This window comes from Alnus glutinosa, chromosome 11 (genome assembly GCF_958979055.1).
Source record: "Alnus glutinosa chromosome 11, dhAlnGlut1.1, whole genome shotgun sequence".
NCBI classification, from domain to species: Eukaryota; Viridiplantae; Streptophyta; class Magnoliopsida; order Fagales; family Betulaceae; genus Alnus; species Alnus glutinosa.
In genome coordinates, this window is record NC_084896.1 from 19,353,111 (window position 1) to 19,364,267 (window position 11,157).

Sequence of the window (11,157 nt, forward strand, 5' to 3'; positions counted from 1 at the left end):
ACAAAAATATTCTTATAAATTTGAAAACAAAAAAAACTAAATAAATAGAAAAATAATTTTTTTTAAAAAAAATGATCGCTTTGGGTTTATAATTTTTGGTTATTTTTTTTAGTTTTCAGAAACAAAAAAAATAAAAAAGTAAAAAATTAATAATAATTATCTTGGTTTTTCTCCCTTTTTTTTCATTTTATATTTTTTTTTATAAAAAGAAAAAAAAAAGATTTTTTAGGTTTTAAATTTTTTGTTATAATTTTTTTTTAAAAAAAATTATTTATTTTGTGAATGAGATTTTTGATATTAGGAGATATTGTTTTGATTGTTTAAGAAGAAAATTGATACAATTGAAAGTTACCATACAAAATAAATATCCAATGGGTAATAGATATTGTGACGTCAGCTATGGTACATTTATGTGTAGCATTTCTCAGATTTGCTCCTCAGAGTGGCATTACCAGTAAATAAACCCATAATCCGTGGCCATTTCTCACTCCTCCTCCTCCTCCTCCTCCTAAGTCCAAAATCCTTCTCGCCCAGCATCTTCCTCTTCTTCCTCCACGTTCTTCCTCTCACACCACTCGCCAAACCCATCAATTTTTCTTTTCCAAAAACAATTTCGTATTTATTAATAGGTGTTTCCTTTAATTAATCCGATTTCGGCCATTGAATCTTTGACTTTTTAAGCTATTTCAACTATTTTATATAATTTAAATTTATGGTTTTGTTTAAGTTCGAAAACTTTTGCGCTTTTGAATTCCTTGTGTAATGTAAACGCTGTAGCAATGCCCGAATCAAATCGTCAAGCTCCTATGTACAATTCGGGAGCGATGAACAACAACATAGAGGGTCATATTGAGGACGAAGAAGACGACGTTGCGGCCGCCGAGGAGTCCATAGACAACCCCCAGATGCGCTTCGAGGACGGCGCCGTGTCGGTGACCTTAAACGGTGCCGTTCAGGAGAGTGCTCCTATTTCTATGTACGTTCCCGGGTCTGAGTATCCTCCGGTGCCCGGGAACGGTAGCTCTGACCAGCTCACGCTCTCGTTCCAGGGCGAGGTCTACGTGTTCGACGCTGTTTCGCCGGATAAGGTTCGGGTTTTTGCTTCTGGGTGTTGCTGAATTTGGTAAATTGTGCGTTGTTTTGTGTGTTTGATGGTTATTCGGTTGAAGGGTGTGGTGTTTTGGCATGGGTTTTGGTTAATTTGGTGAATTCTCAAGTGTTTTTGTGCTTTGGTGCTTTTTAGCCATTTGAGTTTCCGTAACTTTGTTGAACTATGCAGTTTATCATCCTTAAACCACTTGGGAAGTAAGTGTTTTCAGCTTGCTTGCGGTTAGTTTTGTGAATTATGCTACGCTTTTGTAAATTCACGATGCTGCTTAGCCACAAGAGTCTTGGTCATTTTTTTGGTAATTTAGTACCTTTTTTTTTTTTTTTTCCTTTTGTCTGATAAGTATGTAGTATCTTATTTTTTATACTATTAACCTAAACCAGCTTCGTTTTTCTTTTTATGTTCATGAGGATTCACACTAAAAGACTTATAGAGCTTCCAATTGGATATTTAACAGGTGCAGGCAGTGTTATTACTTTTGGGGGGATATGAAATCCCTTCTGGCATTCCTGCCGTGGGGACGGTCCCTCTTAATCAAAGGGTATGTGAATGCTTAAAACATGCAAGCTTTCTCAAAACTATAAAGTGTTTCGGAGGGTATTGATTTGTTTTTACTTTGCCTGCCCCAATGGCATTTTTTCCAGGGCATGAACGACTTTCCTGGAAGGTCAATTCAACCACAGAGAGCTGCTTCCTTAAGTCGATTCAGGGAGAAGAGAAAAGAGAGATGTTTTGATAAGAAAATCCGTTACAGTGTGCGGAAAGAAGTTGCACTCAGGTATTATATTGTGTTTCTGTCTAAGGTACATTTTGTTAATGCAAAACAAGTTGAAGAATAAAAGTTGGTTAGTCTAGTTGTATTAAGTGGTTCTGATTATAATTCTAAACGGAAAAAAGAAATTGAAAATAACAGAAAAAGGAAAATGTTGGTGTCGCATTTTGTTGACTTTCTATAATTTGAGATCATTGAGGTGTTTACTTTTCCATGAATCAAGTAAATGACAAATACTGCAATAAGTTCTGGAGCATGTATGTAAAAAGATAATACTCTCACCTTTTGGGGCTTTCTGATTTATATAGTCTTTTTTAAAGGAAACATAGTGCATAATAGTTAATCATGGTTACACAAAACTATGTTGTCTCTCAACAGCACTGTTGCAGCAAATGTGAGAAAAGAAGTCTTGAGTGTATAAATGATCAAAGAAGAAAAAAAATCAAATAAAGCTTTAAAAAAAATTCCTGCGAGTGTTTTAGTTTTAAGGGAACTTCTTAACTATTAAGAAAAAAAAAAAGCTTTTCCATCTTTAATTTCAATCTTATCTACACTCTTTTATTGCTCTTTCCCCCTTGTCAAGCCTGATTAGTATAATCCTTTTCGGGGTTGAGGGGATGCCAGCAATTTTATTGTTTCACTGCACTGATTATTTGCTTATTCCTTGAAGAAGCATCATTTAAATTAATAAGGGCATTCCATTTTCAAAGCCAACATGGCACAATGGTGCTGGCAATGGGCCTGAGAGGGAGAGGAGTGGTCAGGGTTTCAGTACTTGTCATAGACACAAAGAAGGTAATTTCATTGATTGGTATTCTCTGCCAACACTAGGTTCTTGTCTGCACGTAGGATTTGCTAAACTCTAAGAAATGTTTTTTTTTTTGGATGTTTCCAACACAAATCTGTGACTGATTTAAGTAACTAATGATACTTGCTGATGAATAGATGATTAAATTCTTGCCTCCAGTTTGGGTATATATGGATGATCTACATGGATGATTTATTATTCCCAGTAGGCTATATGGACAATCTAGCACATGGTGTTTTTGTATGATGATTAGGGTTGTATTCGAGTCGAGTCGAGTTTGGTGTTGCTGGACTTGACTCGAATACATAACTCAAGAGCTCGAACTTGGCTCGAGCTCGAGCCAAGTTTTGGATGTATGTTCGAATTCAGCTTGTTAAGAACCTAGCCAAGTTTGGATGTATGCATGGTTAACCATGTGTGATGTGTCATATATTATGTTTATGTATATGAGTCATGTTACATATCATTCTCCCTCTCATCTCCTATCCATCCCTTTTGCAAATCCAATGGTGAATTTACCCATCCACTGTACGGAGATGAGTAAAAGATGGGATGGCGAATGATTTCTATCATTTCTCTTATGTATATAATATAAACTAAATATTCAATATAGTTATATAGTTATATTCTAACTATTAAATATGCTAATTTTTTAAACCTTATTAAATATGGTTAATTTAATAAGTGTAACAAATAGTTTGATCAACAAAATAGTACGCATGTTAATAAGTGTAACGAATTAACTAGTGCTAACATATTAACTAATGAGTGTAACGTATTCATATAAAAAAAAAAAAAATTGTAATATATTGATTAGTTATCCATTTTGTGATGTGTCATATATTATGCGTATGTATATACTTATATACTAACTATTCAATATAGTTATATAGTAACAAATAAATATGTAAGTTAACAACTTAACCATATGTCATATTATTATTATATACCATAGTTATAACTATAGTTAATATACACTAACACATTAATTATTAGTATATAATTATATAGTTAAATATGTAATGACTAGTTATAACATATTATCTTTTTAGTTAACACTTACTATAGTTGGTATTTACGATTTAGTATGTTAATACTTATACACTACAATTATACCATCTTATATTTATATATGATTGGGCATATATATAGACACACACACACACACACGAGCGAGCTAACGATTCAAGCTGAACGAGTCGAGTTGAACTTGTACAAGTCGAGCTCACAAGCTTTATTTGAGCCGAGCTGAGTTTATACGAGTATGTCTTGTTTAATATTCTAGCAGATTATTGTGTTCACGAATGACTCATTTATTATTTGAACCGATACCAAATTGAGTTCAGCCGAGCCGAGCCGAGTTCATGAGCGGCTGGGCTCATCTAACACCCCTTGATGATAGATGGATAGTTGATCTATACCCTCACTATTTTAAGAAGCAAAAGCTGGGCTTTTGTATTGCAAAGTGCTTGGACGTGCAATTTTGCCATGTTCTAGCTAGCTTCAAATTTAGTCTTGTATGATTAGTTTTAAGAACATGCAACTGTAAAAGATTAGGTCGTGAAGCTTTTTGGCATTTTAATAAAACCATCTATTTTAAGGAGGTTTGTTTTAATAATGACTGTGATTCAATAATAATTTACAATTGAACATCTATTTTTTTGCCCCGCTGAGTTTTTTTATTTTATTTTTTGTTTCGGGGGTGGGGGGGAGTGTTAAGTTGTTGCATGCTTATATGGGAGAAATTGGAGCTTGAGAATCTTTCATACCCTTTTCTCTCGTCTTGGTTGATTAATGGTGATAAAATATTGATTATATGGTTAAATTTATCCCTTCCTATCAGCTTAAGCTTTTAGGATAAATGGTGATTTAACATGGTATTAGAGCCAGAGATTATGAGTTCGAATCTTGACTTCCATAATTCACCCCCCATTTCAGTTAAATATTCCACGTATTGTGCATCACTTATTAAAAGAGAGTTTGAGCTCACACGTGAGGGGGAATGTGAAAGTATTGATTAAATGGTTAAATTTATCATTTACTTTCAACTTAAACTTTTAGGATAAGTGGTGATTTAACAAATAGACATTGAAAAATGTGATGGGACTTTGGGATGCTAAAATAAAGATAAAAGTGCTAATGTCTATTGTTTCAGCAAGTAACATTTATCAAACGTAGAAACTATCTTTTCTGTCCAACATAGAATAGTTGAATCAAGCTCTTTTTTTTTTTTTTCTTCCTTCACAACCCACCAATATTTTTGCTGCCTTTCTCTTTCTGCCTGAATGGGTGTTTCCTTCTGGAAACCTTCTCATGTTTCATCTGTGGCTATGTCAGGATGCAACGTAAAAAGGGTCAGTTTACATCATCCAAGGCTATATCTGATGAAGTGGGCTCAGATTCTTCAGTTCATAATGCAACACAGGGTTCTGGGCAAGATGATGGCTCGCAGGAAACTTTGTGAGTGTTGATCTTTGTTTTTGAATGTATAAGTAACTTTTCTATTCTATGGACCATATAATGATTTTACCTGTCTCCTGCCTATCGGCCTTTCCATTCAAGGTGATATAAATGCTCCCTGAATTTCTGATGCATCTCAGAAGAAGATGATAGTTGCAAGTTGGAATTTAATATCATTATATAATTGTAAAGAAAATATATTCTCTCTCTCTCTCTCTCTCACATACATTTTTGCGTGATGCTCTGTGCAGATGTACACACTGTGGAATCAGTTCAAGGTCAACTCCGATGATGCGTCGTGGGCCAACTGGTCCAAGAACTTTGTGTAATGCATGTGGGCTCAAGTGGGCCAACAAGGTTCGTACAATCAGCAAAAAATATACTGAATGATTTTCTTTGCTCTAATTAATTAAATATATGCATCTTTTAGAAAATCATGTATATTGAGTGCATTTTGAGTAATTGTATTGGTTGTTGCGTAATCTTCACCTTCACCTTCACTGTTTATTGATGTATTATCTAGATTTTTTGTGATTTTAGTTGGAGTAGATGGTGATTCAGTGAATGACTGAAAAATTCTTCATGATTTTTGGAGCTTATATTGATTAGCCAATTACCGTTGCAACTTGTGATGACCTACCCTTTTTCCCCTTCATATTTCTTTTGGGGCAATTCTGTGACTTGTCAAGATTCATGCCCGAAGATTTGGTCAAAGCAATACATATTCAAAAAGAAGTTTTGTGGTATGTGCTGCTTGCTAATATAATTTTAGGTGGCACGCTAGAGGAGGGAACTTAAACCGGGAGATATGATATTTTAAGATTAAGGATAAGCAAGACAAGAATAAATGGATTACAGATTGTTATGAGTCGCAACTGGATTTTGTCAAAAATTGGTTTTTGAAAGGTTTGAAACAGTGACCTTTTTTTGTGGTGTAGTGATCTACATTTTTGAACTAAGGAATGTTAGCTTAAGGGGACCAAGGTAGAATATGTTCTGTATTGGAGGGAGAGCAATGTGTCATGATATGGCATTCTGGGTAGTTGAGGGAGCTGTCCAGGTAATTATTAACTAAAGTGAGGATGTTGGGAGAAATGATTCGCTGTACAAAGTTGCATAAGGTGGAATTAGAAATGGATGCATATGGTGTAACATTAGCATTGATTAAGATGAAATTGATCATCTTCTGCAAAACTTGATGATTCAGTCCATTTGGAGCTGTCATGTGAATGCTGTACTACACTTGTTAAACCCCTTTTGCAATCAATCACTGACCTTCGAAAGAAATTGAAAGGAAGAAACAGTATTCTCATGTATCAGTTTAGTTTAGACTCTTCATCGTTGACAGTGATGAAATTTTTATACATCCATGCCTTGTATGCGAGTCCCTGCAAAATGCTGTTTCTTTCCTCTGTATTTTTTCATTATTGTTTTACTTGGTCTTTATCTTTATAAATATCCAGATCAAGCAATAAATAAATAAACAAACAAACAAATAAATAAAAAGAAGACGTTCCCAACTGCAGAGGATTTCTCCTCTTTTCTTCATCCACACCCAACTTTAATTTTTTTAATAAGCTGGAAAACATGGATCTTTAAACTCGTAACCATGTATACTAAACCTTGTAAATTTCTTTGAAGATAATGAAATTCCCCAAGACTAAACCCTGGTGCTTTTTTCAGTGATCTCATTATAATGAATCGAATTTTGCAGGGAATTCTACGAGATCTTTCTAAGGTTCCCCCCATGGGTATCCAGGATCCTTCTGTGAAGCCAACTGAACAGGTGAGCAGCGCCCCTTGTGAAGAACATTCTGTTTGTTCTTTGAGCCTTCCCCTACCAGGCACAATTCTTTTTCTTGCCCGTGTGTATCATTGTTATGTAATGTATATTTTTATATATTTGTGTGTGTGTGTGTGGGGGGGGGGGGGGGTGATTTTCAATCTTTTCTCTGCCCCTTTTCTCATGTGTGTTTATCACAGAGTGATGGTGAAGCTAATGACTCAGATGCTGTAACCCAGGCTGCAGAACTTGTCTCCTCTTCTAATGGCGATAACTCAGCTGTAACTGTGGAAAGGTGAGTGACAAGATGCTTATCTTGCGGCAACTGCCACGCCCATTTTTTCTTTTTCTTTTTTTTGTTTTTTTTTGAAAGTATGTTAAAATTGACCTAAATTCACCTGTAATAACTTTCAAATTGCTCTACTAACGGATGTACATACAATCCAGTGCCCTCTACTCTTAAATACTTATCATTTCTGTAATTTGAGTGTACTAGTGTATGGACCTTAATGGAATTGCTGTCTAAATTTTGTCATCTGTATTAATATCTCCTCTTTGAAAAAAAGAGCAATGTTTTGGTCATTTCTTTATTCTTGCAGCAATATTCTTGGCATTTCTTTATTTCTGCACTCGAAGGTGAACATCTACTTTCTTCACAAGGATAAAGAGTTAGGGGGAAGGGAAAATTTTTATTTTGTTACTTTTCAGGCGGCTATATCTTTTTTAAACAAAATCGTTTATCTCTTAGCAAAGTATGTTGGAAGAATGCAAAATAGCATTTCTCTTGCATGTATTCAAGCCTTCTATACATTATAGTGACCCAAAATTTATATCAGAATTACCAAATATTCTGAAATTCTACAATGCTTGACTGAGATTTGAGAAACCAACCTTTTTTCGGTTGATGGAGGGTGTGGGTTGATTAGATGACTAGGGTTTGAGAAGGAAAGAGGCATTTCTTTATCAATATGAGGCAATTGTTTGAATTAGGTGTTTCAGACTATAATTGTCCAGAAGTTGGTTAGGTATATTTCTCATGTATTTAATGAAGTGGTGCCAATATGTATTTTTTGGTGTGTTTGGAAGGAAAGAAATCTTAGGTGTTTCGAGGATTTGGAGAGTTTCATGGAAGATATTTTAGCTTCGTTATTTCATACCCTGGCTTTTTTCTCTTCATTGTCTTTTAGTTTTGTTGATTTCCTTGTCCCTTTTTTTATTCTTAGTTAGGTGTTTCTTTTTGTATATTTCTAGTGTACTTAGGGATGTCTTACGCTTTCAATAAGATTAAATTTACTTATAAAAAAAAAAAATATGTATTGAATGAAGTGATTATTGAGTTATTGACTGAAAAAAAAAAAATAGAGGAAAATTGTCGCATAGGATACGTCATAGACGGTGGAGTTGCATTATTTTATTGAAGATGGGGAATTGGTACGCATAAGTCATTAAGTTGATAATTCTTTGGATTATGGATAAAAAGTCTATGGCTTAGTTTTGCACACTTGACCGTCCAAAAAGAAAGATCCCACTACTCTTTATTTGTCAAAGGAAGATGATGTATTTTCACAAAAGTAGTGGACTCCAAATAGAAAATATGAAAACTCGAACTCAGCTTGAATTGAGTTGTAAAAGATTTTTCAAACTCGGTTTGTAAAGAACCTAGTTAAGTTCGAACTTGGCTCTAAGTCAGCTAACTTAACAAGCCGAGCCTCCTATCGAGCTCGATTGAAATTCTAAAAATTTTAAACTTAAAAATTGTAATTATTGAAGAAGGTGAACAAAACTTCATTAATATATCTTAAATGATAAATTATAAAGAATATTTTTTTTCTCAAGTCCTCCATATGTTAGCATGAGCTCACAAAGTAACATCAGAAAATCGCATCAATCATTGTTGTACTTGGGTCTCATTAGTCAACATGAGCAACAAGAGCCACAAGAGTCCTTTTTATATATGTAAGGGCTGTGGAAAGTTTTGTTCCTTTTTGGTGTGGGACAACGCTATAATTCATCTGCTGAATAAGATATTAGATATCTCTCCTTTCATTTGCTATAAGCATGCAGAGTCCAAAAAGCTTTATTCTATATTTGTATCATATATTTCGCATATTCTCATCGCTTGCTTCTACTTAAGTGTAACATATAACTAATAAGAGTAATATATTAACTAGAAACATATGAGATTAACATATTAGAGCATTCTTAGCAGCATCCTTAAAGGGAGTATGTTTCCTAAATTTTAGGAAAAATTTTAAGAAAGTCACAAAAAGTCCCTAACATCAGCTTTCCTAAAATTGTCTATTCCTTAGGAACTGAACAGTGCTTCCCAATGCCTAGAAACATATTAGAGCATTCTTAGCAGCATCTCTAAAGGGGGTCTGTTTCCTAAATTTTAAGAAAAATTTTAAGAAAGTCACAAAAAGTCACTCACAGCAGCTTCCCTAAAATTGTCTATTCCCTATGAACTGAACAGTGTTTTCCAATGCATTGGAAACTGTTCATTTCCCTTAGCTTATTTTAATCATTAAAAGAAAACACCCTCTCCTCTCACGCATTTCCACGCAGCTCCACTCATTTCTTCTTCATTCTTTTTTTCATCGTCGTTCTTCTTCTTCTTTGTCCATGGCCGTCCGTTCTTCGTCCAAACTCAGACCACCATGGCCACCTCTCTGCAACACAAAAAAAATCGGAAGGCAAGAAAGTATACTGGCTGGAAGGAATTGAATCAAGTCACAATTCATAGCTCACATTAGGCTAGGACTTTTGTAGCAAGCTCAAATTTAAAAATAAGCGGCCAAAATCAAACACGTCACCGAGATCGGATTCGTAAAATTTGTTCTACTGAATAGAAAAGGGAGAGGAGGTTTTGGCAGTATGATGTTTTGTTTGTTTCGTATTGGGAGGTGGGTGTGGGCTGAAATCATTTGCAGAGTGAAGTGTTCTATGGGATTCTCATTCCAGTTTCCAAACTCTTTGCATTCTCTTTGAAGTTTTTCCCTTTTCCACATTCATATTCATTTCTTGTTAAGAAGCAACAGAGCAACTTGATTCATGGCTCCTTCCGCTTGGATATTCTGATTTGCGTGAGAGATTGAGAATCAACTACAAGAATTGGAAGGGAAGAGACAGAGGTCATCTTGGATAGTAGCCATTGATTCGATGCAAGATGCGTAGGATTGATTCACCTTTAGTCAAACCCAGCTTTGGCTCATTTCTAGGGGAAAGGGGGCTTGGGATTTTGCATCTGTGTGATGGAGAAGACGAGATAGAGAGAGAGAGAGAGAGAGAGAGAAATAATAATAATAATAAAAAAAAAAAAATTAAAGTAAAAGTAAAAAAATAATATTTTATTAATATAGGGAAAAGTAAAAAGAAACTGTTGTGGTGTGTTTTTTGATAGGGAAGCAAAAAATAATTTTGTTCCCTACATTTAGGAAAAATGGATGGAAGGGGGAGAGAAGCTGCTAGGAATGCTCTTATAATGATTAACTAGTACTAACATATTATCTAATAACTAGTAATATATTAATTAATAAGTGTTACCTATTATTATACGTAAAATTATAGAATCTTATATTTATATATGATTGGGTACATGCACCCATATTCAAGTAACTTGTATAATATCTCATATTTATTATTATTATTATTATTATTATACCAGTGAGTTAATGATTCGAGTTGAACTAGTGGAGTCGAACTTAATTCGAGACGAGCCGAGTTTATACAAGTATGTGTCCTTTAATATTCGAGCAGATTATTGTGTTAACGAATGATTCATTTATTATTCGAACCGAGACTTAATCGAGTTTAGTCGAGCTAAGCTGAGTTCAAGAGCAACTGGGCTCATCTAACACCCCTACCGATCATGTTTGAGATTGCTTTGGGAAATAGAGATTTTAAAGTTAAAAAGAGCTTTTTAGCAAAAGTTTTATTTTAAAGCTTTTGTCAAAAGTGCGTTTTGGTCTTTTTTTAGGGTCTGTTTAAATTTGCGATTTCAAAAAGTGCAATTTAAAAATATGCCATTTGAAAGTGATTTTTAAAAACGCAGTTAAGCGTTTGACAAAATCATAATTTGGCCTTTAAAATCACAATTTAGCCTTTAAAACTGTACGTTTACAAAAAAGCACCCCCTTATTTGAAAACTCGGATTCTTTACTTTTTCAAACCGTAATTTTTAAAAAATTCAATGTCAAATGATTCATTTTCTGTGATTTTGTTTAAAA

General features: G+C 34.3%; 1 protein-coding gene across 4 annotated transcripts; it reads left to right on the forward strand.

Annotated features, from left to right (window-relative positions):
- The first annotated feature begins 452 nt into the window (after nt 1–452).
- Nucleotides 453–7,468, forward strand: LOC133882549 (GATA transcription factor 24-like). Of its 4 annotated transcripts, none has more exons than XM_062321750.1 (7): nt 453–1,088; nt 1,566–1,649; nt 1,753–1,886; nt 5,026–5,148; nt 5,400–5,505; nt 6,863–6,992; nt 7,132–7,468. In XM_062321750.1, exons 1-7 carry the CDS (start codon nt 780–782, stop codon nt 7,134–7,136), a joined length of 891 nt encoding a protein of 296 aa, XP_062177734.1. In that variant the 5' UTR covers nt 453–779; the 3' UTR covers nt 7,137–7,468. The 4 variants fall into 4 exon arrangements, with proteins under 4 accessions (XP_062177734.1, XP_062177733.1, XP_062177735.1 ...); XM_062321749.1 differs by having other exon boundaries at nt 7,171–7,468; XM_062321751.1 differs by having other exon boundaries at nt 454–1,088; nt 6,863–6,934; nt 7,171–7,468.
- Nucleotides 7,469–11,157: the final 3,689 nt, after the last annotated feature.

What these genes read in the sequence shown, in the direction of transcription:
- LOC133882549 (XM_062321748.1), top strand. Translation starts at nt 780, where the DNA reads ATGCCCGAATCAAATCGTCAAGCTCCTATGTACAATTCGGGAGCGATG. An exon ending in CGGTCCCTCTTAATCAAAGG is followed by an intron (nt 1,650 to 1,752) that starts GTATGTGAATGC and finishes CATTTTTTCCAG; the next exon opens with GGCATGAACGACTTTCCTGG. An exon ending in GATGGCTCGCAGGAAACTTT is followed by an intron (nt 5,149 to 5,399) that starts GTGAGTGTTGAT and finishes TGCTCTGTGCAG; the next exon opens with ATGTACACACTGTGGAATCA.